The sequence below is a fragment of the Cherax quadricarinatus genome, chromosome 83 (genome assembly GCF_038502225.1).
Source record: "Cherax quadricarinatus isolate ZL_2023a chromosome 83, ASM3850222v1, whole genome shotgun sequence".
NCBI classification, from domain to species: Eukaryota; Metazoa; Arthropoda; class Malacostraca; order Decapoda; family Parastacidae; genus Cherax; species Cherax quadricarinatus.
The window spans coordinates 7,103,401-7,131,310 of record NC_091374.1 but is presented as its reverse complement, the minus strand read 5'-3'; the positions used below and the strand labels follow the sequence as shown (position 1 = coordinate 7,131,310).

The 27,910-nt window shown below is 42.3% G+C and overlaps 1 protein-coding gene across 4 annotated transcripts in view; it reads right to left on the bottom strand.

Moving 5' to 3' along the window:
• Window positions 1-27,910, bottom strand: part of LOC128702202 (sodium-coupled monocarboxylate transporter 1) — a 40,558-nt gene that overhangs the window by 7,931 nt on the left and 4,717 nt on the right. Inside the window, exons 3-9 of one of the 4 annotated variants that reach the window (XM_070102783.1) lie at window positions 10,249-10,437; window positions 8,875-9,029; window positions 8,414-8,554; window positions 3,429-3,647; window positions 1,078-1,196; window positions 788-942; window positions 398-621 (exon numbers count right to left, since the gene is read on the bottom strand). In XM_070102783.1, coding sequence (XP_069958884.1) covers window positions 398-621; window positions 788-942; window positions 1,078-1,196; window positions 3,429-3,647; window positions 8,414-8,554; window positions 8,875-9,029; window positions 10,249-10,437 — 1,202 coding nt within the window. Of the gene's footprint in view, window positions 1-397; window positions 622-787; window positions 943-1,077; window positions 1,197-3,428; window positions 3,648-8,413; window positions 8,555-8,874; window positions 9,030-10,248; window positions 10,482-27,910 lie in introns of all 4 variants that reach the window. The other 3 variants (XM_070102786.1, XM_070102785.1, XM_070102784.1) reach the window with 3 other exon arrangements.

Below are 27,910 nucleotides of genomic sequence, written 5' to 3'. Positions count from 1 at the left end.
AAGTGAAGCATCCAAGGAAGCTATATAAGGGGTCGGCCAGCTTCCTTGGATGCTTCACTTTCATAGTTCCTTGATAATGTGAGTAGTCACGAAAGCGCTTGGAATTTCTCTATTCTTTCAGAGTGGTTGTTTTGCATATTTTAAATCACCTGTTTACTGTGATCTTATTGCATATATATATATAATATATATATATATATATATATATATATATATATATATATATATATATATATATATATATATATATATATATATATATATATATATATATATATTATATATATATATCACGATTAGTGGGCGTTCGAGCCTCCACCACTCTTTGTACTAAATGCCAATAGAGTTTCACATAAAGTATAATAATACAATATCTATAAGTGAGGTAGACTCTGACTCAATCATTGGTACAGCAGTAGTGGCGAAGGTGAAATCAAGAGTGTTATTGAGGCCGCTTTGGAGCACATCGTTGAGGCTGGTTTCAAGTGTGTTGTTGAAATTCTCAGGACAGCCGAGAGTAGAAAGAGGCATATTCTTTGGGCTCCCACCACCTCTTATTATTTTGCCGATCACCAGCCAAATGTTGAACAGGAAAGCCAGAGAGGAGCCCACGATGGCACCCTGCCGGAGACGAGAAAACCCTGCTAGTTCTAGTTCATTTTCTTTTTGTCTCCTAACCCGCAATGAAATCCAAGGAAGCCAGATTATTATTACCAGTATTACATTGAATCAAACAAGATCAGGAATACAACAAAATATCAATTTCAAAATGCCAGGATATATTTACCTTTTTGTTAACCCAAGGGGTGCAGATGCCCACTATGAAAATACCAGAGAGGGGGCCCTTGATGGCACCTATAAGGCTGTTGGTCAAGTTAAAGAGGGTGCCCATCTCTCCCACCAGCAGCCCTATACACATGGCTACCATCATCGTCACAAATGCTGTTACACGTCCATGCCAAGTGAAAAAGTCATCGGTTACATTTCATTTGGGCTACAGATATTTATCTCTGTAATTCATCAATATTGATTACCATTATCTGCAATTTCTAACACTAAACACTACATATATATTACACAGGAGCTTGACGATGTTGGTGGAGAAGCGTTCATCGACATTACTGAAGTAACGCAAGTTTTTCATGAAGTCTACCCAGATGACACAGGCTATGGCGTTCCCGTGTGATGACAGCGAGCTGCAAGAGATGAAGACCATATATGGAGAAAGTAACAAGGTTTGTAGATTGCAAGATGCTTTTACTTTGAAACTTTGGCTGGGCTATTAAGTATCTGACAGTACAGTTTGTATGGAGATATCAATGGTATAAAATGCAGTGTGTGGACAAGACAGGGTCATACACTGGAACATTATTTCTTAGTGTCCAAACATCGAACCTTGCAGAGACACCTCCATTCACGTTTTACAGGATATGACAAAACACCTCATTGTTAATGATATCTGAAATATTGGGGTTGTATCCAGTTTTTCATCGACTAAATGAACAAACTGTCTTTACTGAGATTGGAACCAGCTATGACTAATGTTTTTTTATTATTTATTTAGTGGAAATAAGAAAACTTTTTTTTTGAGATTGTCTTGCCTACTGTACAGCAACTATATGAAATACTTGTAAAATGCGAAATAACAATTATTTTATAGTGATGTAACAATGCTTAGTTGGGTCTTACGAAGAACCACTGTGACCTCTAGTTATTTTTTTTTTTTGCACTACCGCTGACAGGATGAGCATGGGAATGCGTAATAAACTAGCCACTTACGCGGCACAGCTACCTAAACTATTCTCACATCATCTATAAAACTGCTGTGAAGAATAGCCTCCGGAGTGTTGAATAGTTAACTAAATTGTTTTAGCCAAGTGTTTTTGCTTTCATTTTTCTTAGAGCCACTTGACCAATGGGCACACCGCAGCTCCAGTGGCGTAGCCAGGTTCTAAAAAAAGGCGCCATGACACATAAGACAGAAGGAACACTGCGACATGCCTACTGACTCATGCGAAGCAGGTCCATGCCACCCCCCGGCCTAGAACAATAACCACCTAGTCAGGTCACTTCCACTTAGGAAGGAGCACGGCACCAGACCTGGTAGCCCAAGCTAGTCAGGTCCAACTCACACCCACTCATGTATTTATCCAACCTATTTTTAAAACTACACAAGGTCTTAGGGTCTATGACGGTACTCAGGAGTTTGTTCCACACATCCACAACTCTATTACCAAACCAGTCGGTATTTTATACCATTTATTTCCAGTCTATCCTCATAGGGAAGATTTCTGATACATGGGATCAGCTTTGCCATCCTCTTCTGTACGTTTTCCAGAGCATTTATATCCATTCTATAATACGGTGGCCAGAACTGAGCAGCATAATCTAAATGAGGCCTAACCAAGGATATATAGAGTTGAAGAATAACCTGAGGACTTCTATTATACATTTTTTATTTTGTTTTTAAAATCAAAACACAAGGAACATACAGTAAGCTCATAAATCTCAAAACATAATAAAAACATATTTATTATTTATTTTAATTTTAAAATGGAAACAAAACGAAGCAATGTGAACAATGTATGATGCAACTACAACAATCTCATTCGTCTAGGTTTCATTCTAGCAAAGTTATCTATTATTATTATAATCTACCTCAGTAGCCAACTCTCTTTCAATGGAGAGCAAAGTTAACCCAATCTATCCTCCCCCACTGTAGAACCAAGGTGGGACTTTGTGTGTTTGAGCCGACTAAAGGATCGATCGTTCCGCAACTACGCTAGTTATTGGCAAGGTCAGAAAGATCTGGTACAATGTGGACAAGTTAGGATAAATGGAACACATATCATTGGCACAAATGAACTCAAGTTAAAAAATTGTTGAAAAGGCGCCACTTTTTGAAAAAAATTGCTCAGGGACAGCGGTCTCTCCCCTTGCTCTTCCTCTAACTCCGCCACTGCACAGCTCATATGATGTGAAACGAGTCAGTCATGGATCGACAAGACACCGAGGAAACAGGAGTTGGTGTGGATAGATGAAGCGTTTTGGTCGGAGTTGACAGAAGTGTGGATATGTCAAAGTAGTTTTACTGGAGTTTATCTCAGCAGAGGTGTAGCTATGTCGGAGTAGTTATACTGGGACTTAATTAACCCATCAGAAGAGTAGATATTTCAGGCACTGATGAAACCACTCGTGGAGAAATGTTTCCTATTAATATATGGAGGATATTTTTTCTGGTATGCCCCTAGAGGTGTAGAAAGATCAGGGAATTCGACTGAGCTGCAGGGTAGATTAAATGAAGGACTATACCGGTAGGCGGTAGTCCGAAGATTTGAGGTACATGAATGAATCCAGATACTGGGGCCCTTAGGACTCTTCAGAGAAAGTATTTATTTCATTACTATGTACACGTGTTAGAGCCCCACCTGAGAACACCGCCGTACACCGCTGCCACGAAGAGCCCTGATATACCCGGTAGATGATTCAACTTATCTGTCACCAGATAAGGCATAATCTGGTCAGCTTTTGCTATTCTTCCCGAGGTGAAGGGATCACAGTCCCTGTAGACGGCATAGGCGACGAGACCAGATAAGTAGAAGACTCCCCACACTATAAACAATCCTACTGTGAACAAAGTGCAAAGTCTGCAAGAGAGGAAAGAATGTGAGTTAATGAATTAGCCTTGATGTGTTATTGATCTAAACTAATAAAAACTGCGTAGAATGCTAAACGTCAGCTGTAAAAAAAATGTAATAAGCGTAGTTATAATAACAAAAAAGGCACAATACCGTGACTGAACGATACACAAATAACCCGCACATAGTCATCCCTATCTTACAAACCTTATTTTACACCTGTGAGCACCGACAGGAGTTCGCGCTCTGGCTACTAATATAATTATCAAGCTTGATCTTCAGATAGTTCCTGACTATGGAACTGAACTTCTCCAGGCCGAGGGACTGACAACCTCAAATTCTACGACTTCAAGGGTGATGGACTGATTACATCGTCTTCACATCTCTACTGTTCCTGCCTACTTTCTGTATTCGACTGAAGAAGCCTACTGTGTAGGCGAAACGTTTCGGAATAAAGTTGCCTAACTGTTGCCTATGTGTCTTACCTACCAACCTGTCGGTATTGTATACCATTTTGATGTTCATCTAAACTTATCTAATTTAAATCCATTACTGCGGGTTCTCTCTTGAAGAGATATCCTCAAGACCTTGTTAATATCCCCTTTATTAATACCTATCTTCCACTTATACACTTCGATCAGGTCTCCCCTCATTCTTCGCCTAACAAGTGAATGTAACTTAAGAGTCTTCAATCTTTCTTCATAAGGAAGATTTCTAATGCTATGTATTAATTTAGTCATCCTACGCTGAATGTTTTCTAACGAATTTATGTCCATTCTGTAATATGGAGACCAGAATTGAGCTGCATAATCTAGGTGAGGCCTTACTAATGATGTATAAAGCTGCAGTATGACCTCTGGACTTCTGTTGCTTACACTTCTTGATATAAATCCCAGTAATCTATTTGCCTTATTACGTACGCTTAGGCATTGCTGTCTTGGTTTAAGGTTGCTGCTTACCATAACCCCCAAGTCCTTTTCGCAATCTGTATGGCTAAGTTCTACATTATTTAACTTATAAGTGCTAGGATTATGGACACTCCCGAGCTTCAGAACCTTGCATTTATCTACATTGAACTGCATCTGCCACTTTTCTGACCAAGAGTAGAGTTTGTCTAAATCCTCCTGAAGTTCCCTAACATCTACGTTTGAATCAATTATCCTACCTATCTTCGTGTCATCGGCGAATTTGCTCATATAACTAGTAATTCCTTCATCAAGATCATTGATATATATTATAAACAACAACGGGCCCAAGACTGATCCCTGTGGAACGCCACTTGTTACTGATCCCCACTCGGATTTAACCCCATTTATGGACACACTCTGCTTCCTGTCTGTGAGCCATGATTCGATCCACGAGAGCACCCTTCCCCCAATGCCATGAGCTGCTACTTTCTTCAACAGTCTTTGGTGCGGAACTCTATCAAATGCCTTACTAAAATCTAAGTAAATAATATCAAATTCTTTATCGTGGTCAACAGCCTCAATTCTCTTTGTCAGTAAGATGCCCATAGTTATTTTTAAGGGGACCTATCTTATCTCTGACTTTTGTTCTATATACCTGGAAAAAACTTTTTGGGTTAGTTTTAGAATCCCTAGCAACTTTAATTTCATAGTCCCTTTTAGCTTTTCTTATCCCCTTTTTAATGTCCCTCTTAATTTCAATATACTGATTCATAAGATGACCCTCGCCTCTTTTGATACGCCTATAAATTCCTTTCTTATGCCCTAGTAGATATTTCAGCCTATTATTCATCCATTTTGGGTCATTTCTATTTGATCTAATTTCTTTATAAGGGATAAACGTTCTTTGAGCAGCATGTATAGTGTTCAGAAAACTGTCATATAGATAGCTCTCTTCGTTACCCCAGTCAACAGATGATAAGTGTTCTCTAAGCCCATCGTAATCTGCTAAGCGAAAATCTGGGACTGTTACTGAGTTATCCCTACTATCATACCTCCATTCAATGCTAAATGTAATTGATTTGTGGTCGCTAGCACCCAGTTCCTCTGAAACTTCTAAATTATTAACAAGGGATTCATTGTTTGCCAGAACTAAGTCAAGCAGGTTATTTCCCCTTGTAGGTTCAGTCACAAACTGCTTCAAAAAACAATCCTGAACTACTTCTAAGAAGTCGTATGATTCTAAATTCCCAGTCAAGAAATTCCAATCAATATGACTAAAGTTAAAGTCTCCTAGAATTACTACATTATCGTGCCTTGTGGCCCTAACAATTTCCTCCCATAGTAGTCTCCCCTGGTCCCTATCTAAATTTGGGGGACGGTATATCACACCTAAAATTAATTTTTCATGCCCCTCTGAAAATTCTATCCAAACAGACTCTGTATGTGTTACTTCAGACTTAATACCCGTTTTTATGCAACAGTTCAAGCGATCTCGGACATACAATGTCACCCCACCCCCCTTCCCGACACTTCTATCTACTTGGAACAATTTAAAACCCTGAATGTGACATTCTGCAGGCATGTCCCGACTTTTTGAATTAAACCACGTCTCAGTAATGGCAAATACATCAATGTTACCTGCACTAGCAACTAGTCTCAACTCGTCCATCTTATTCCTAGCACTGCGACTATTTGTGTAATAAATATTTAAAGACCCTCCATTCTCTTTACCCTTCCTGCTCCTTTCTGTTATTCCACTAAACCTATTATTGTCCTTGTCAATTAGTGCCACTGGCTTTCCAATATCCACCTCATTTTGCCTATTACTAGTTCTCCTAGTACTCATATTACTACCCTGCGACTTCACAGTTTTCCTGCCAAAACCCATACCACTAACTATTCCTAGTTTAAAGACCTAACAGCTCCCTCCACTGCGTTGGCCAGTGCTCCCACCCCACACCTAGATAAGTGAATCCCATCCCTGGCATACATGTCATTTCTACCATAGAAGAGGTCCCAGTTGTCAACGAATGTTACCGCATTTTCCTTACAGTATTTGTCCAGCCAGCAATTGACACCAATTGCTCTGGACAACCATTCATTTCCAACTCCTCTTCTTGGCAAAATGCCACATATGACAGGTTTCCCACCCTTCCTCCTAATTATCTCTATTGCTGACCTATACCTGCTAATCAGGTCCTCACTCCTACGTCTGCCAACATCGTTGCCTCCAGCACTGAGACAGATAATAGGATTGCTCCCATTACCTCTCATGATGTCATCCAGATGGCTAACAATATCCTTCATCCCAGCCCCAGGAAAACACACTCTCTGCCTCCTACTCCTATCCTTCAAGCAGAATGCTCTATCCATGTACCTAACTTGGCTATCCCCAACAACAACAATGTTTTTACCTTCCTTGGCGTCGTCCGTCGTGATGCTCCGAGTAGTCGACTCACATTCGTCAGGTAGCATTACACCACTTGTGGAATTCGTCAAGACGTTCTCGATGGTCTTCGTTGGGGTTTCTAGGGATGTCTCACTCACGTCTGCCAATGCTTCCTTGGTGCTCGTTGTGGCATTCCCAGTAGAACACTCACATTCGTCAGGTAGCACGGAGAATGGGTTGGAAGTTTCCACGGTAGTCTTCTGGTTTCTCGTTGTTTCTGCCTCTCCAACCGTTTTCTTGATCCTCAGCTTTGTTCCATGTTGCCCGGCCACTGACCAAGCTCCCCTCTTAACCTGGGGACTCACAACAGGAGGATTACTACGAATCCTCTTGTTCTCCTCCGTTAATCGCCGTATCTCCATCTTAGCAACTCTGAGCTCCTCTCTCAGCTGCTGGTAAAGTTGCTCAAGAGAGGGCATCCTGGTTGAGATTCACAGAGAGCACACAAACAGGTCTTCACAAAGCTAAGTACACGTCACCACTGAGCTAAGTACACACCGGGCGGATCGAGATGTCAGGAAAAAAGTCTTTCGACACGGGTGTTATTCAGGTGATGACCCAGTCAGTGGTCAAGCATATGCTTGCCTACCCCAACTAGGTTGTACACTTGACTCAAAAAACGAAGGATCACTATATAACAGTGCACCTGCTGCCCATACTCACCTAGCAGCAAGTAGTTATCGTACCTGGGTGTTAGTTGACTGCTGTGGGTCGCAGCCTACTGAAATAATAATTGTATACAGTCCCGACAAGTTGATAAATAAGACACATGTGCAACACTTTGGTATCTTTATCTGTATTCGACTGAATAAGCCTACTGTGTGGGCGAAACGTTTCGGCAATAAAGTTACTAAAGTGTAGCACGTGTCTTATTCATCTCATCTACTTGGCTAAGAATGCTTTCATCTCATAGCTGCCACTCATTCCTGGAACTCCATAAACTGTTATAAGTGTCCTAAAGTCGATACACTCGTCACGGGTGGGTATATACCGAGAGTTATCTATGTGTATACATATATACAAACTGATTTTTTTCTTTAATCCGTATTTCAGTGATATGCGTCTTTCATTGCATCAAGTTATGCTCTTTGATAATTATGAAATATAGTCTGCCAAGTACTTAAGCGATGTCAAATCTAGTTATTTTTTTTTTAAAGACTAAGAGCTGTTTGTTATCTTACTTCAGTTCTTTTACAGCTTGATGCCACCCACAAGATGAACCCCGGACATTTAGGTTGTAAACCAAATATTAAATCACCAAACTACCTGACAAGTGATATAGATCTGGTGTATTTCAATTTCAAGATAGCACTGTAATAAAATAGTTATGTTAAATTGTATAAAGAATTTTCTACAAGAAAAAGTTACCAATAAACTAAGGTTTATTCCCCGAAACTAAGAACTAATGTTAAACTTACGACTGTGAGAGGCTGAGAGTCTTGACTGAGACGAGTCTCTGGAACTGAGGTTGGTTGAAGCCAACCATACTAAGTGCCATGTAGGCTCCCAGCACTTGTGTCGACCAGAAGGTGTGACGTACAAAGGGACTGGGATCCATACTGCACAGGAGACAGGCAAGAGGCTTAGTTTAATATTTTTATTATGCACCCCATACCCATCCTGTGGGCGCCGAGGCAAGAGACACTTGTATAAATCTAATATTTCACCGTTTACATACTTGGAACATACAAATGCACATGAACACGATGAAACAGATAAACATGCTGAAGAGAATGTTTGGGTATGACAAAATATACAATAATTATCTTTGTTTACTGTTTCCATATCGGTTCATTTGCACCGCTGACCAGTGTTTACTAAACTTTGTGTATGTACACATACATGTCAACAAGTCAAGATACACTCTGGACTCTCTTACTTGAAGAATTGGATTCGCCCTCCTTGTTCGGCGATTGTCCACACGTTGGTAAGTCCTCCCAGCTGATAGCAACAGAGCACTGTCACTACCAACACCCCAACGAACATTAGAAGTGTCTGTACCACGTCTGCGTAGACCACAGCCTTCACTCCGCCCTGTCATCATCACTGTCATTATTGCTGTCACCTTCACTACAATCATTATGAACATTACATCACTAGCTTATCATAGGTTCGAGACCCACCCGTTTGATGATTTGTTCCCAACACGTTTCCACCTGAACAACGAGAACCTTGTTTTTCTATAATTGCTCGTGTGTGCGCATTACCTGGCTCTGTAAAACACTCCGTATAAAAACACCGGCAAGTATGTGAATAAGCCAAAATAAAACTTATACCACTTACCGAGAAGGTATTTCGTCCACTTGACTTCATCAATCCATAAAGCCACTGCCGCACGAAACGACTTCTCGGTAAATGCCGTAAATTTCATATTGTCTTACATTATCTGAAGTATCTCAGAGAAAGATCTATGCAACACTGCCATAGAGTAAGAGCTTTTATTCGTCAGAAGACAGGTCAAGTGTCCCTTGGCACAGGGTTTTCATCGACATTATATTTTGCATTTATGTATAGAATATATGCATGCAATATGTACATATACTGACAGTGTGTGCATTCATATGTATAATTAAAAAAAATATTGTTTTCCATGAAATGAGAAACACAATATTTAAAACCAATTTGTGGAAAAAACTTTAAATATACCAAGTTTGAGCAACCAATGTGTGACGGTTAACAAAGCTTACTCTTGTGTGAAGGTTAACAAAGCTTACTCTTGTGTGAAGGTTAACAAAGCTTACTCTTGTGTGAAGGTTAACAAAGCTTACTCTTGTGTGAAGGTTAACAAAGCTTGCTCTTGTGTGACGGTTAACAAAGCTTACTCTTGTGTGAAGGTTAACAAAGCTTACTCTTGTGTGAAGGTTAACAAAGCTTGCTTTTGTGTGAAGGTTAACAAAGCTTACTCTTGTGTGACGGTTAACAAAGCTTACTCTTGTGTGACGGTTAACAAAGCTTACTCTTGTGTGACGGTTAACAAAGCTTACTCTTGTGTGAAGGTTAACAAAGCTTGCTCTTGTGTGAAGATTAACAAAGCTTACTCTTGTGTGAAGGTTAACAAAGCTTACTCTTGTGTGAAGGTTAACAAAGCTTGCTCTTGTGTGAAGGTTAACAAAGCTTACTCTTGTGTGAAGATTAACAAAGCTTACTCTTGTGTGAAGGTTAACAAAGCTTACTCTTGTGTGAAGGTTAACAAAGCTTACTCTTGTATGAAGGTTAACAAAGCTTACTCTTGTGTGAAGTTAACACAGCTTACTATAGTGATGTAGAAAGAACATATGAGTCCCATCAACACGACGGAGCCCCAGATGGGGAGGCTGGTGACTGAGGAGAGAGCGAGTGATGGAGCGTACAAACCGATCCCCATGTACACGAAGGACGCCAACATCTGGATTACTGTAGCAATCTTGCGCAGTGCCTGGGACTTGAACCGCAGCTCTATATACTGTGAAAGTAGTCCCCTATTTATATGACATGGGTGGTAGCCCTCTGGAAAAGGTAACGTAAAATCATGTTTAAAAAAAAAGTATTTTTGGTTGGTTAATTGGGTTTGAAATCTACCGACTACACGAGGGACATTAAGGCTAGGTTTAGTGCTTCTTTTGATAATAATAATAGCATGTAACCTTTCCAGACAAGAATATTCTGATCCCTAAAATATGGATCAACTTCGAGCTTAAATGCTGGATGACAACGCTTTCGCCACACACACCGAGTGTCTGTGATTCAATTCCCGGCCTGGTGGAAATACTGGGCATAATTCCTTACACCTGCTGTCCCTTTTCACCTAGCAGTAAGTAGGTACCTGGGTGTTAGTCGACTAATGTGGGTCGCATCCTGTGGGGACATGACTGAAAGACCACAATGGAAATAGGACAGTCCCTCGATGGCGCACTGACTTTTCTTGGCTAACCTTCCGAGTTAAAAAACCGAACAAATCTTATTTTACATATTCTGTGAAAACATTAAAAGCATGAATGGCTAATTAATTAGCAACTCTAAGACTCTTTAATTATTGCTTTTTAAAATTTTAAGCATATATTTTTATTATCATTTTTATTCTTTCTTATATGGTAATCATATCTGAGTGGATGTCAGCCTCACTGTTTGTGTGTGTGTACTCAGCTAGCTGTACTCACCTAGTTGAGGTTGCAGGGGTCGAGTCCAAGCTCCTGGCCCTGCCTCTTCACTGGTCGCTACTAGGTCACTCTCCCTGAACCATGAGCTTTATCGTACCTCTGCTTAAAGCTATGTATGGATCCTGCCTCCACTACATCGCTTCCCAAACCTTTCCACTTCCTGATTACTCTGTGGCTGAAGAAATACTTCCTAACATCCCTTTGATTCATCTGTGTCTTCAGCTTCCAACTGTGTCCCCGTGTTGCTGTGTCCAGTCTCTGGAACATCCTGTCTTTGTCCACCTTGTCAATTCCTCTCAGTATTTTGTAAGTCGTTATCATGTCCCCCCTATCTCTCCTGTCCTCCAGTGTCGTCAGATTGATTTCCCTTAACCTCTCCTCATAGGACATACCTCTTAACTCTGGGACTAGTCTTGTTGCAAACCTTTGCACTTTCTCTAGTTTCTTTACATGCTTGGCTAGGTGTGGGTTCCAAACTGGTGCCGCATACTCCAATATGGGCCTAATGTACACGGTGTACAGGGTCCTGAACGATTCCTTACTAAGATGTCGGAATGCTGTTCTGAGGTTTGCCAGGCGCCCATATGCTGCGGCAGTTATTTGGTTGATGTGCGCTTCAGGAGATGTGCCTGGTGTTATACTCACCCCAAGATCTTTTTCCTTGAGTGATGTTTGTAGTCTCTGGCCCCCTAGACTGTACTCCGTCTGCGGTCTTCTTTGCCCTTCCCCAATCCTCATGACTTTGCACTTGGTGGGATTGAACTCCAGGAGCCAGTTGCTGGACCAGGTCTGCAGCCTGTCCAGATCCCTTTGTATTTCTGCCTGGTCTTCGATCGAATGAACTCTTCTCATCAACTTCACGTCATCTGCAAACAGGGACACCTCGAAGTTTATTCCTTCCGTCATGTCGTTCACAAATACCAGAAACAGCACTGGTCCTAGGACTGACCCCTGTGGGACCCCGCTGGTCACAGGTGCCCACTCTGACACCTCGCCACGTACCATTACTCGCTGCTGTCTTCCTGACAAGTATTCCCTGATCCATTGCAGTGCCTTCCCTGTTATCCCTGCTTGGTCCTCCAGTTTTTGCACCAATCTCTTGTGTGGTACTGTGTCAAACGCCTTCTTGCAGTCCAAGAAAATGCAATCCACCCACCCCTCTCTCTCTTGTCTTACTGCTGTCACCATGTCATAGAACTCCAGTAGGTTTGTGACACAGGATTTCCCGTCTCTGAAACCATGTTGGCTGCTGGTGATGAGATCATTCCTTTCTAGATGTTCCACCATTCTTCTCCTGACAATCTTTTCCATGATTTTGCATGCTATACATGTCAGTGACACTAGTCTGTAGTTTAGTGCTTGATGTCTGTCTCCTTTTTTAAATATTGGGACCACATTTGCTGTCTTCCATGCCTCAGGCAATCTTCCTGTTTCGATAGATGTATTGAATATTGTTGTTAGGGGTACACCTAGTGCCTCTGCTCCCTCTCTCAGGACCCATGGAGAGATGTTATCTGGCCCCATTGCCTTTGAGGTATCTAGCTCACTCAGAAGCCTCTTCACTTCTTCCTCGGTTGTGTGTACTGTGTCCAGCACATGGTGGTGTACCCCACCTCTCCGTCTTTCTGGAGCCCCTTCTGTCTCCTCTGTGAACACTTCTTTGAATCTCTTGTTGAGTTCCTCACATACTTCACGGTCATTTCTTGTTGTCTCTCCTCCTTCCTTCCTTAGCCTGATGACCTGGTCCTTGACGGTTGTTTTCTTCCTGGTGTGGCTGTATAACAGCTTCGGGTCAGATTTGGCTTTTGCTGCTATGTCGTTTTCATATTGACGTTGGGCCTCCCTTCTTATCTGTGCATATTCGTTTCTGGCTCTACGACTGCTCTCCTTATTCTCCTGGGTCCTTTGCCTTCTATATTTCTTCCATTCCCTAGCACACTTGGTTTTTGCCTCCTTGCATCTTTGGGTGAACCATGGGCTCATCCTGGCTTTTCCATTATTCCTGTTACCCTTGGGTACAAACCTCTCCTCAGCCTCCTTGCACATTGTTGCTACATATTCCATCATCTCATTAACTTGCTTCCCTGCCAGTTCTCTGTCCCACTGAACCTCATTCAGGAAGTTCCTCATTCCTGTGTAGTCCCCTTTCCTGTAGTTTGGTGTGTGTGTGTGTGTGTGTGTGTGTGTGTGTGTGTGTGTGTGTGTGTGTGTGTGTGTGTGTGTGTGTGTGTGTGTGTGTGTGGGTGTGTGTGTGTGTGTGTGTGTGTGTGTGTGTGTGTGTGTGTGTGTGTGTGTGTGTGTGTGTGTGTGTGTGTGTGTGTGTGTGTGTGTGTGTGTGTACTCACCTATTTGTACTCACCTATTTGTGGTTGCAGGGGTCGAGTCCTAGCTCCTGGCCCCCGCCTCTTCACCGGTTGCTACTAAGCCCTCTCTCTCCCCGCTCCATGAGCTTTATCAAACCTCGTCTTAAAACTGTGTATGGTTCCTGCCTCCACTACGTCATTTTCTAGGCTATTCCACTGCCTTACAACTCTATGACTGAAGAAATACTTCCTACTATCTCTCTGACTCATTTGTGTCTTCAACTTCCAATTGTGGCCTCTTGTTTCTGTGTCCCCTCCCTGGAACATCCTGTCCTTGTCCACCTTGTCTATTCCACGCAGTATTTTATATGTCGTTATCATGTCTCCCCGGACCCTCCTGTCCTCCAGTGTCGTCAGGCCGATTTCCCTTAATCTTTCTTCATAGGACATTCCCCTTAGCTCTGGAACTAACCTTGTTGCAAACCTTTGTACTTTCTCTAGTTTCTTGACGTGCTTTATCAAGTGCGGGTTCCAAACAGGTGCTGCATACTCCAGTATGGGCCTGACATACACGGTGTACAGTGTCTTGAATGATTCCTTACTAAGGTATCGGAATGCTGTTCTCAGGTTTGCCAGGCGCCCATATGCTGCAGCAGTTATCTGATTGATGTGTGCTTCCGGAGACATGCTCGGTGTTATACTCACCCCAAGATCTTTCTCCTTGAGTGAGGTTTGCAGTCTTTGCCCACCTAGCCTATACTATGTCTGTGGTCTTCTGTGCCCTTCCCCTATCTTCATGACTTTGCATTTGGCAGGATTAAATTCAAGAAGCCATTTGCTGGACCAGGTGTCCAGTCTGTCCAGGTCTCTTTGAAGTCCTGCCTGGTCCTCATCAGATTTAATTCTCCTCATTAACTTCACATCATCTGCAAACAGGGACACTTCTGAGTCTAACCCTTCCGTCATGTCGTTCACTGTGTGTGTGTGTGTGTGTGTGTGTGTGTGTGTGTGTGTGTGTGTGTGTGTGTGTGTGCGTGTGTGTGTGTGTGTGTGTGTGTGTGTGTGTGTGTGCGTGTGTGTGTGTGTGTGTGTGCGTGTGTGTGTGTGTGTGTGTGTGTGTGTGTGTGTGTGTGTGTGTGTGTGTGTGTGTGTGTGTGTGTGTGTGTGTGTGTGTGTGTACTCACCTATTTGTACTCACCTGTTTGTGGTTGCAGGGGTCGAGTCACAGCTCCTGGCCCCGCCTCTTCGCTGATTGCTACTAGGTCCTCTCTCTCCCTGCCCCATGAGCTTTATCATACCTCGCCTTAAAACTATGTATGGTTCCCGCCTCCACTACGTCACTCTCTAGGCTATTCCACGGCCTTACTACTCTATGACTGAAGAAATACTTCCTAACATCCCTTTGATTCATCTGAGTCTTCAACTTCCAATTGTGACCTCTTGTGTCTGTGTCCCTTCTCTGGAACATCCCGTCTTTGTCCACCTTGTCTATTCCGTGCAGTATTTCATATGTCGTTATCATGTCTCCCCTGACTCTCCTGTCCTCCAGTGTCGTCAGGCCGATTTCCCTCAACCTTTCTTCGTAGGACAATCCCCGTAGCTCTGGGACTAGTCTTGTTGCAAACCTTTGCACTTTCTCTAATTTCTTGACGTGCTTGACTAGGTGTGGATTCCAAACTGGTGCTGCATACTCCAGTATGGGCCTGACGTAAATGGTATACAGAGTCTTAAACGAATCCTTACTGAGGTATCGGAACGCTATCCGTAAGTTTGCCAGGCGCCCGTATGCTGCAGCAGTTATCTGATTGATGTGCGCCTCAGGAGATATGCTCGATGTTATACTCACCCCCAGATCTTTTTCCTTGAGTGAAGTTTGTAGTCTTTGGCCATCTAAACTATATTGTGGCTGCAGTCTTCTTTGCCCTTCCCCAATCTTCATGACTTTGCATTTGGCAGGGTTAAATTCAAGGAGCCAGTTGCTGGACCAGGCTTGTAGCCTGTCCAGGTCTCTTTGTAGTCCTGCCTGATCCTCATCCGATTTGATTCTTCTCATTAACTTCGCATCATCTGCAAACAAGGACACTTCTGAGTCTATCCCTTCCGTTATGTCGTTCACATATACCAAGAACAGCACAGGTCCTAGGACTGACCCCTGTGGAACCCCGCTTGTCACAGGCGCCCACTCTGACACCTCGTCGCGTACCATGACTCGTTGTTGCCTCCCTGTCAGGTATTCTCTGATCCATTGCAGTGCCTTTCCTGTTATGTGTGCCTGATCCTCTAGCTTTTGCAGTAACCTCTTGTGAGGAACTGTGTCGAAGGCCTTCTTGCAGTCCAAAAATATGCAGTCGATCCACCCCTCTCTCTCTTGTCTTACTTCTGTCACCTTGTCATAAAACTCTAGTAGGTTTGTGACACAGGATTTTCCTTCCCTGAAACCGTGCTGGTTGTCAATTATACACTTGTTTCTTTCCAGGTGCCCCACCACTCTCCTCCTGATGATCTTCTCCATGACCTTGCATACTATACACGTTAGTGGTACAGGTCTGTAGTTTAGTGCCTCATGTCTGTCTCCCTTTTTAAAAATTGGGACTACATTTGCCATTTTCCATACCTCAGGGAGTTGCCCAGTCTCAAATGATGTGTTGAAGATCTTTGTTAATGGCTCACACAATATCTCTGCTCCCTCTTTAAGGACCCATGGAGAGATGTTGTCTGTGCTTCGACTACATAGTTGAGCTCCAAGTGGAGAGAGTAGCAGGAATAGGCTGGGAAAAAACCAAACTACAAAAGGGGGAACTACTCAGGCATGAGGAACTTCCTTCAAGACATTCAGTGGGAGAGGGAACTGACAGGAAAACCAGTACAAGAAATGATGGACTATGTAGCAACAAAATGCAAGGAGGCAGAGGAGAGGTTTGTTCCCAAGGGAAACAGAAATAATGGGAAGAACAGAACGAGTCCTTGGTTCACCCAAAGGTGTAGGGAGGCAAAAACTAGGTGTACTAGAGAATGGAAAAGGTACAGAAGACAGAGAACTCAGGAAAATAAAGAAATCAGCCGAAGAGCCAGAAACGAATATGCACAGATAAGAAGGGAGGCTCAGAGACAATATGAAAATGACATAGCATGTGTGTATGTGTGTGTGGGTGTGCGTCCTTGTGTGTATGCATATATTTGTACGCTCGTGTGCACATGTCCGTGCGTGCGCCCTCGTGTGTGTATGTGTGCGCGCGCGCTAGTGTGGGTGTATGATCCACTTAATATTTGTATTTATAACTCATTACAATTGTGACCAGGTGTGGACGTATCAGTGGTTCATTACTTTGTAATTTGTTCATGACTGTAACCATGTATAGGAGTGAGGCTGATTCATTACCTCTGTAACTTGCCATGATTGTGACCAGATCTACCTGGAGTTCATTACCTTTGTAACTAGTTCAGCTATCATAACTTTGGGGTCCAGTCACTGGACCCATTATGTACCTTTGTAATCTTTTGACTACCGCCCACAGGATGGGTATGGGGTGCATAATAAAGATATTAAACTAAAGTGTGTGTGTGTGTGTGTGTGTGACTCAACAATCAATATTTGCACCAATAACTCACTACAGTTGTGACCGGGTGTGGAAGTGTGAATTGCTCATTACACTATAATTTGTTCATGATTGTAGCCATGTATAAACGTAAGTAACCATTCTTACAGAATTCATTACCTTTGTAACTTGTGAACTCATTACCTTTGTACCTAGTTCAGCTATCAAAACTTTGGGGGCCCAGTCCCTGGACCCATTACGTACCTCTTGTTTCTTGTCCAGACCAGAGCTTTGGTGAGATGGGTAAGGAAGAAGGATGATTAAGGATAGAAATTTTGGAAAAGGGTGGGAGGGGGAGAGAGAGGTAGGATATAAAAGGTAAGTGGCCCAACCACTCTGGTGTAATTTAAAAAGTGTACGTGAAATGATAAGATATTCTTTAAGGGGTATAAGACTAACCCATCAGAGTCACATAGATATAACAGATATATAAGTACATGACTCTGAATTGGTAGTAATTATACAGGTTGCAATTACTTTTTTTTTTTTTTTTTTTTTTTTTTTTTTTTTTTTTTTTTGCGATTGCACAACGGATATGTATGCGGCAATGAAGGCAATAATTTTCTGGCCAGTTTACAGAATTCCGTGACAATGGCTTCTTACAGGTGGTGTCCAGCCATAGTAAATAGCATAATTTTTACATTAGATTGTTATATAAGATGTCTCCCTAATTGGGGGCGATGATGTTCTCAGTATACATAGAAGGGTTCTGGTGTTACCCAATCTTCTTCATCAGGGAGGTTGCTCAATATCATGGGTCGAGGGTAATCAGCTTTATGTATAAAACGACGGACCCTCTGTGGGAGAGTCATTCTTTGAGTCCTGTGAGGAGTATTGATGATATAATCCGTGGTATTTACCACTTGTATAGGATGTTCTCGATCTGGCATGTATAGTTCTTGCATTGTATAGAGTTGTTTCTTTTTTAGGGTGTCAAGGCGTACATTTATGGCAGTAATATCTTGTTGTATGTGTAAATCTGCCATTTTAACTCTGTTTCTCCTCCTGGTATCGGTAATGAAGCGAAGAGCTCTATTCTGGACCCTTTGTAACCGTAGCATGTTGGTCTTTGTTGTTAATGACATTGGGACACAAGGGTATTCGAGTATAGGTCTTATTAACATGTTATATAGATGTTTTTTGACATGTTGAGGGGCTTAATTGAATCGAAAGAGACTGCTAAGACCGGCTTTGGCTATGTTGATCTTTTTAGTTACATGAGATGCTGAGTGGAGCAGCCTGTCTATTTCATATCCCAAAATCTTGTTAGGGTTTCTAATGGCTATAGGTGTACCTCTGATGGAGATACCCCCTTTATCTTCAATTGTTGATGCAAAACATCCTATCGTGCTAACAAGGACCTTGTCAGGATTAGTCGTAATTCTCCATTTCTTTTCCCCAATTAGATGTTCGACGAAGTTCAATATTCATTTTTTCTATGACTCTCTCATACTTGTATTTTCCTGTTACCGGAGTTGATGAGACGACATGAATAACATCATCTGCAAACTGTGTCACAATTGTATCATTAAACTCTGGTTGAGGAAGGTCATTCACATAAATGTTGAATAGAATTGGACTTAGACAAGAACCTTGTGGGACACCAGCTGTCGGTATAAAAGGCTCTGCCGACCTGCCATGAAAGGTGGGAATGATTTTTCTTTGAGTTAAGAAATTATGTATTAATCTGAGAAAAGTCCAGTTATGGTCTGGTAGGTCAATGAGTTTGTATATAAGGCCATCATGCCATAAGCTATCAAAAGCTTTATGAACATCTCTGGTGGCAATTAAGGCAAGATTGCCCTGATGTTTTAGATTGCTACAGTATCGAAAATAACATTTATTGCATGATTGGTACCTCTATGTGTTCTAAAGCCAAATTGTTTTTCAGTAAAAAAGTGATTAAACTCCACATAGTAGTTCAATCTGTTGGAAATGACTTTCTCAAGAACTTTTCCAGTGACTTCAAGTAAAGATATAGGTCTATAGTTCCCAGGTTGGTGGATGTCTTTATTGGGCTTAGCAAGAAAGATCATTCTAGCAGTCTTAAAAACCACTGGAAAATGTCCTGAGGCCAAGATGGCATTAAAGATATTTACCAAAGACTGTTTACAATTTCTAGGTAGGAACTTTATCTGTTTCATTGTTATTCCAGAGAGGCCAGGGGCTCTATTTCGCATTCTTCCAATGACCTGACTCATCTCTAGTAATGTAATAGGTCTAGTAAGCGGGTGGGCGTCTTCAAGAGTTGAAGTATCGATGGAAGGTAGTGGTTGTAGATCATCCAAGTTCTCATCTCTCCATTCATTTACCAACTGATAATGATTATTGTTAAATTGACGACTGTTATTGTGGGAGAGAATTTTCTCCCATACATCACCCATCAAATTAGCCTGGTCCTGTGGATCGTCAAGTTGAATTTCAACATCTTCATCATCCTCATCAGTGAAGGTATGAACTAGGTAGTTAGGAGCCTTGTGCTTTGCCCCTAAAAGTTGTCGGATCTTACTCCAAAATTTTGCTGGTTCACGTTTATACTGATTAGCTTGAAGAACTAGCAATTTCCATAAGTCCCGTTTGTGATGACTAATCATGTTAATTAATTCGTGCCTTAATCGGTGCAGTGTAGCTACTGGTGGTTGTCGCGTTTGAAGATGCCTTCGACATTCTGCTTGATTTCTTAAATTGTCTCTAATTTCCCTAGTAGGTTTATATTGTTGGTATATCTTTGTGGAAGCTAATTGACAAGTTGCATTAGTAGCTTCAATTATTCGATTATGCAGGGACTGGATTGCATCATCAATTGCAGTGGAAGGTAGATTTTCCAATGACACAATTTCATCCTCACCCAGAAATGCCCTGAAGGGGTCAAATCCTAGGGTGTTAAGATTGGGTTTAGGAGGTACAGGGATTCTAAATGGAGAAGTTTGTAGTTGTATTATAACGGGGATATGGTCAGATCCTACGTTTCCACCAGGAGATATACGACATTGAAACATGTCACAGTCTCTGTTTGTCAGTACTATATCTGGTGTCCCTGGATGAGGTCCAATGTACGATTTAAAGAATGGGCCTTGAAATGACAAGTTTCTAGCTGTCATGATATTAAACAGTTGCTTTCCTTTTAAGTCACCCAGTGGAATACCAGCTCCACAGTTGAAGAGGGCAGGGTGATGAGCATTAAAATCTCCTGCTAGAATTGTTGGAATATTTCTGCTTAATATCCTATGTAGAGGAATTGACTCTATATATGTTGTCTCGGGGGAAAATATCCAGTTCCTATCACTAGTTGTCCATGAGACGTTGTCATTTCTATTGCAAGAATGTTATCTTCATCAACATGAATATTTTTAAAAGTATATCCTAATTTAACTAAGATGGCTACACCACTAAAGGGTCCTCTCGATTTCTCCACAGTAGAGTAACCACGTAATTTAATATGTTGATCAACTCTTGCAGCTGTCTCGTTCAAGAGTATAACATCGGGATTTTAATTATGTAGTTCAACCTCAAGGAGGTAACGGTTATTAAAGAAATGTTGAACATTAAGTTGGAAAATTGTAATCCCCATTATTTCTTGCACTTCGCTCGTGTACTGCGGTCTGAACGCCTGCAAGTAATGTCATGTTTGGTATCTACACTATCCCTGCTGGACTCGTCAAGGGGAGGAGGGAACTGCTGCGTAGTTGCTTGTGTATTAAAAATGCCATCATCTTCACTAGAGGTGGTAATATTAACAGACTCATTAGAATCGTTAGAGTCATCATCAGAAAACTGAGGTATGATATTCCCTGTTACAGGAAGCAGAGGCTCGTGAGAGTTACCTGGAGTTTACCTGGAGAGAGTTTCGGGGGTCAACGCCCCCGCGGCCCGGTCTGTGACCAGGCCTCCTGGTGGATCAGCGCCTGATCAACCAGGCTGTTGCTGCTGGCTGCACGCAAACCAACGTACGAGCCACAGCCCGGCTGATCAGGAACTGCCTTTAGGTGCTTGTCCAGTGCCAGCTTGAAGACTGCCAGGGGTCTGTTGGTAATCCCCCTTATGTGTGCTGGGAGGCAGTTGAACAGTCTCGGTCCCCTGACACTTATTGTATGGTCTCTTAACGTGCTAGTGACACCCCTGCTTTTCATTGGGGGGATGGTGCATCGTCTGCCAAGTCTTTTGCTTTCGTAGTGAGTGATTTTCGTGTGCAAGTTCGGTACTAGTCCCTCTAGGATTTTCCAGGTGTATATAATCATGTATCTCTCCCTCCTGCGTTCCAGGGAATACAGGTTTAGAAACCTCAAGCGCTCCCAGTAATTGAGGTGTTTTATCTCCGTTATGCGCGCCGTGAAAGTTCTCTGTACATTTTCTAGGTCGGCAATTTCACCTGCCTTGAAAGGTGCTGTTAGAGTGCAGCAATATTCCAGCCTAGATAGAACAAGTGACCTGAAGAGTGTCATCATGGGCTTGGCCTCCCTAGTTTTGAAGGTTCTCATTATCCATCCTGTCATTTTTCTAGCAGATGCGATTGATACAATGTTATGGTCCTTGAAGGTGAGATCCTCCGACATAATCACTCCCAGGTCTTTGACGTTGGTGTTTCGCTCTATTTTGTGGCCAGAATTTGTTTTGTACTCTGATGAAGATTTAATTTCCTCATGTTTACCATATCTGAGTAATTGAAATTTCTCATCGTTGAACTTCATATTGTTTTCTGCAGCCCACTGAAAGATTTGGTTGATGTCCGCCTGGAGCCTTGCAGTGTCTGCAATGGAAGACACTGTCATGCAGATTCGGGTGTCATCTGCAAAGGAAGACACGGTGCTGTGGCTGACATCCTTGTCTATGTCGGATATGAGGATGAGGAACAAGATGGGAGCTAGTACTGTGCCTTGTGGAACAGAGCTTTTCACCGTAGCTGCCTCGGACTTTACTCTGTTGACGACTACTCTCTGTGTTCTGTTAGTGAGGAAATTATAGATCCATCGACCAACTTTTCCTGTTATTCCTTTAGCGCGCATTTTGTGCGCTATTACGCCATGGTCACACTTGTCGAAGGCTTTTGCAAAGTCTGTATATATTACATCTGCATTCTTTTTGTCTTCTAGTGCATTTAGGACCTTGTCGTAGTGATCCAGTAGTTGAGACAGACAGGAGCGACCTGTTCTAAACCCATGTTGCCCTGGGTTGTGTAACTGATGGGTTTCTAGATGGGTGGTGATCTTGCTTCTTAGGACCCTTTCAAAGATTTTTATGATATGGGATGTTAGTGCTATTGGTCTGTAGTTCTTTGCTGTTGCTTTACTGCCCCCTTTGTGGAGTGGGGCTATGTCTGTTGTTTTTAGTAACTGAGGGACGACCCCCGTGTCCATGCTCCCTCTCCATAGGATGGAAAAGGCTCGTGATAGGGGCTTCTTGCAGTTCTTGATGAACACAGAGTTCCATGAGTCTGGCCCTGGGGCAGAGTGCATGGGCATGTCATTTATCGCCTGTTCGAAGTCATTTGGCGTCAGGATAACATCGGATAGGCTTGTGTTAATCAAATTTTGTGGCTCTCTCATAAAAAATTCATTTTGATCTTCGACTCTCAGTCTGGTTAGCGGCTTGCTAAAAACTGAGTCATATTGGGACTTGAGTAGCTCACTCATTTCCTTGCTGTCATCTGTGTAGGACCCATCTTGTTTAAGTAGGGGCCCAATACTGGACGTTGTTCTCGATTTTGATTTGGCATAGGAGAAGAAATACTTTGGGTTTCTTTCGATTTCATTTATGGCTTTTAGTTCTTCCCGCGATTCCTGACTCCTAAAGGATTCTTTTAGCTTAAGTTCGATGCTTGCTATTTCTCTGACCAGTGTCTCCCTGCGCATTTCTGATATATTGACCTCTTTTAGCCGCTCTGTTATTCTTTTCCGTCGCCTGTAAAGGGAGCGCCTGTCTCTTTCTATTTTACATCTACTCCTCCTTTTTCTTAGAGGAATAAGCCTTGTGCATACATCGAGTGCCACCGAGTTAATCTGTTCTAGGCATAAGTTTGGGTCTGTGTTGCTTAGTATATCTTCCCAGCTTATATCGGTTAGGACTTGGTTTACTTGGTCCCACTTTATGTTTTTGTTATTGAAGTTGAATTTGGTGAATGCTCCCTCGTGACTAGTCTCATTTTGTCGGTCTGAGGCTCCACGCATACATGTCTGAACCTCAATTATGTTGTGATCTGAGTATATTGTTTTTGATATGGTGACATTTCTTATCAGATCATCATTGTTAGTGAAGATGAGGTCTAGTGTATTCTCCAGTCTAGTAGGCTCTATTATTTGCTGGTTTAAATTGAATTTTGTGCAGAGATTTAAAAGCTCGTGTGAGTGTGAGTTTTCATCAGAGCTGCCTCCTGGTGTTATTACTGCAACAATATTATTTGCTATATTCCTCCATTTTAGGTGCCTTAAGTTGAAATCCCCCAGGAGCAAGATGTTGGGTGCAGGAGCTGGAAGATTTTCCAGACAGTGGTCAATTTTTAACAGCTGTTCCTGGAATTGCTGGGATGTTGCATCCGGAGGCTTGTAGACTACCACAATGACTAGGTTTTGGTTCTCGACCTTTACTGCTAAAACTTCCACTACGTCATTTGAGGCATTAAGCAGTTCTGTGCAAACAAGTGACTCTGCAATGTACAGGCCAACCCCCCCCTTTTGCCTGTTCACTCTGTCACATCTGTATAGGTTGTAACCTGGGATCCATATTTCGTTGTCCAAGTGATCCTTTATGTGGGTCTCAGTGAAAGCCGCGAACATTGCCTTTGCCTCTGCAAGCAGTCCACGGATGAAAGGTATTTTGTTGTTTATTGCTGGCTTTAGACCCTGTATATTTGCAAAGAAGAATGTTATCGGACTGGTGGTATTGTTGGTACTGGGGGGGATTTTTTTTCCGGCATTAGTATCTGTATCTGTTGGTTTGGAGTGGAGGCCATCGACTGTGGTTCCACTCCAGGAATGACTGGATTTGGTGTACGATTTCTGCCATTTCCTGCCAGTTTTTTTTCCTTCCTGGCACTAAAAAACCTCTCCCTCTTGAGTGGCTGTGGCTACCCAGGTTTTCCCATGGCCTGGATGTTTTGTATCTTTTTGTCCCCTTTAGATGGTATGCCTGGCAATTTAAGTTATAGCACAGTCTTTCCTGTACTGAAGAGGTACACATTTCAGGGTGAAAAAGCTTACAGGAAGGGAGTTTGCATTTTCCTGTTGTCATATGGGCATGACATTTTCTAGGGTGGTCATAGTTGCATGTCCCATCTGTTTTTCCAGATTTCCCATGCCAGCAGATACCAAGTGCATAGTATGTGCACAGGCTTGGTTTCCGTTTGCCTTGGGTTTCTGTGACTGTATTCCCTGTTGGTGCATGTTTCCCTGTCTTATTCCTATCCTCCTTAGCACCAACAATGGAGCTCCCACCAGTTGTTTTTGGTAATTTATCCTCACTATTGCTATTGGAGTCCTCTTGTTTGCTATTTCCTGCGGTATTTCTGGTTTGCAATATTGGTTTTATCTTATCTTTGACTACACTTGTTTCCCTACTATGGCTCCTGTCCTCTATGAGGTCATTTATATGTATTCCTTCCTGCGTATAATTCCCGACTACCTGGACAAAATCTCCAGCTTCACCATTACTGTCTACCAGGACAGTATCTCCAGCTTCACCATTTCTGTCTCCCAGGACAGCACCTCCAGCTTCACCATTACTGTCTCCCAGGACAGTATCTCCAGCTTCACCATTACTGTCTCCCAGGACAGCACCTCCAGCTTCACCATTACTGTCTCCCAGGACAGCACTATCAGCCCTACATTTACTGACTACCAGGACATCACCTCCAGCCTTACAGTTTGTGACTACATGGCCAGTATCAAGGGCAGTACCATTCAGCCCGGACTTTTTATGTTCCCATCTGTTGTAGAAAGCTTCCAGGTTTTCTATGAAAGCAGCTTTGATGTTATCCTCTTTTAATACCCTTGTGATTTTAGTCCACAGATTTTCCTCATTTGGGCATACCCAAAAACACTTCTCTGTTTTAATACTGCTTGTAGCTAGTTCTGGGATATCTGCACAAGGAGCGTGACACCAATTTCCACAAAAATGACAATTTATCCATGTGGTAGCCCGTTTGTTTGACTGACCACAGACTACACACAGCTTCATAATGATTTGAATGGTTGATTTACTGCAAGTCTACTAGCAACCTCTTGAATATTATATTAATAACCTTAAATGAAGCTCTAGCTATTTGTATTTCTGTTTCTAACTCTTTTTGTATATTGGACAGCTTACCGTCACGTTCCTGATTTTTAATGTTTGTGTTTATAAGGGCGCCTACAAACCCATCCGTTTACAGTCTGCTTTATTGTCCAACGAAACTGTTTGAAACCAGTCCCGGGTTCGGACCAGTCAAGGGTTCGGACCAGTCAAGGGTTCGGACCAGTCGATCTGCTCTGATCAGTGGGTCACTTATTTAAAACATACTGGTCGGTGATTTGAGCTAACACATGAAGGATCTACTGGAAATTATCTACCCGAGTAATATGTGATTTGACTGATACAAAAGTATAACTTGCGTGTTGAAGAGCCGGTGATATCTGGCAGCTCCTACAATGACGTACAGTCGACCTCTTTGTTTATCAATCGCTGTATCTGGCTTTTCTATTTTTGTTTTTCCGTCTCCACCACAATAAATGCTATATTATCACTATAGTTGACTGGTGCAAATTTTGGAGGAAGGACGCTTTTTCTGTAGTAATAATTGCTTCTCGTTGTGTATATTGCGACCGCTGGTAACTACAGGTTATATGAAATTCACAGTAACGTCTCGTATTTCAAGAAAATGAAGCTAATGAAAGTCACTCCACTCCACTAAGTACCATTATAATACTGGTTAGTTGCTACTACAACACTGTATTCTGCTATTCACTGGTATCACTAGATTATATGCGAGTACACTAGCAGGCCAGGAAGATTATTAAAAACAGCTGACCTGTGGTAAGTTTCTGGCGACTTCTGGCACCTGCCTCTATAGGCTTATCACTTCATTTACAAATTCACCTGTTTTCAAATGACACTTTAGCCTTTATCATCAATATACTAGGGAGCCACTGTAGTATACACTATACACTATGTATACTCAATGCTTTCAGGGAGACTTTCTTTCCTCTGACACAACGTTCAATTATTATTATTTTTTTCACACGGGAAACAGGCCTATGATTCCCCTCTGGCAGTAAACTCTGCTAGGTAATGCACACTAATTCTCCTTTTTTGACTCAGTATATAATGTTTTCCGCCCAAGATTGGTTCCAGGCGCTAGAGGGATGTATCGTATAGGATTGATGACACAAATTAAAGTTCTAGCACGTAAGAGCGACCGTGAAAACACCAGAAAGCCGGGAGCACAACGAGGCACGCTGACGGTTGGTTAGTTAGTTAATGGGAGACTGTGGAGGCTCCAAGGGAAAATTAGGTAGGGAAGGTGAGTTACCCTGGTAAAGTTCCTGTTCGACAGGATCAGCTTCAATAGCGGGGGAGTAGGCACCAATTTCTGGGGCATTGTTATGTTCAAGTGTTGACTTATCAGGTTGAGGGGAGTTGACAACCTGGGTATGCAAGGTGGGCGATCCCTGGGCCAGGGATGACTTAGGCTTATTTTTAGATGTAGAGTAGGGTACATACTTCTTGTTATGAGAAGGCTGGGTCATTATAGCCTTCACATTTTCTGGGATGGTGATGGAAGTGATCCCATTAGCCATTAACAGATCATTTAAAACCTGAGAGCAGAGTTGAATGTCACCACCTGCTATGTCTTTGGCCATCATATACATTAGTTGTGCTCTCGTCATATCCCCGGCTGTGGATACCTGAGACATAGGAGATGAGACTGAACCTTGTTGTTGCGTTTGTGTATGTTGTAGGTGGGGCGCTCCAAGAGGGGCAGAATTCCAAACATTGGAACCATTGGTAGAGACCTGAGGAGTCCCACTTGATCCAGGCAGAGCTGGGAAGGAAATTTGGGACATCGTTGGCGGTGCCTGGGGAGTGGTCTTCTTAGAAGTGGACAGTTTCTTGGCTTCAATAATTTTCTGCATTTCCTTTCAGGACAAATAGCAGAAACAGCATGATGTTTTCCGTTGCAGAGGACACATTTGGGTGTATTTTTATTATTACAATCTCGATATGAATGTTGGTCCAAGTCGGACCGAAACGTCGTCGTAAGCTTCTGTCTTTTATGTGCGGGTTATTTGTGTATCGTTCCAGTCACGGTATTGTGCCTTTTTGTTATTTACAAATCTGCCCTTGAGTACTGCATTTGTTGGTGTTATGACCAAAGGCATAACATTTAAAACATTGTGTCACACTGACAAATCGTTCAAGAGAGATTTGGTCAGGTGTACATCTGGTGCCAAAACATTTGAAGCCATTTTGACACACTAGTTTGGCCTCATCAGGTGTCTCAAGTATTAACTTTAAGGTTACCTTGTTGTTATTAGGTTTTGAGAATTAATGTGCTTCGACAGCCCTAAATTCAGAATTCTCTGTATTAAAGTCCTCAACAATTTCATTCACTGTGCTATGTTTCATGAAACTGTTGATTCTTGCAACAAACACAGTCCTCTGAGCTTGATAGCTCTCAGGTGCAACTGGGGTAACACCAGAAGTCTTCAGTTTTTCAAGCACATCATGCTTCAGCAGTTGAAGTAACTCTTCTTCCGAAGAGAGGAGAAGTACTGCTCCAGCGTGGGTTTGAAAAACATCCACTGGAGCAACAGTTGAGTTCGAGCAAATACCTGCTAGAATTTCTTTCATTGACATTTGATTTCCATCAATACGTAATCTTACTCGTATCCTCGCCATGATGTCTAGGA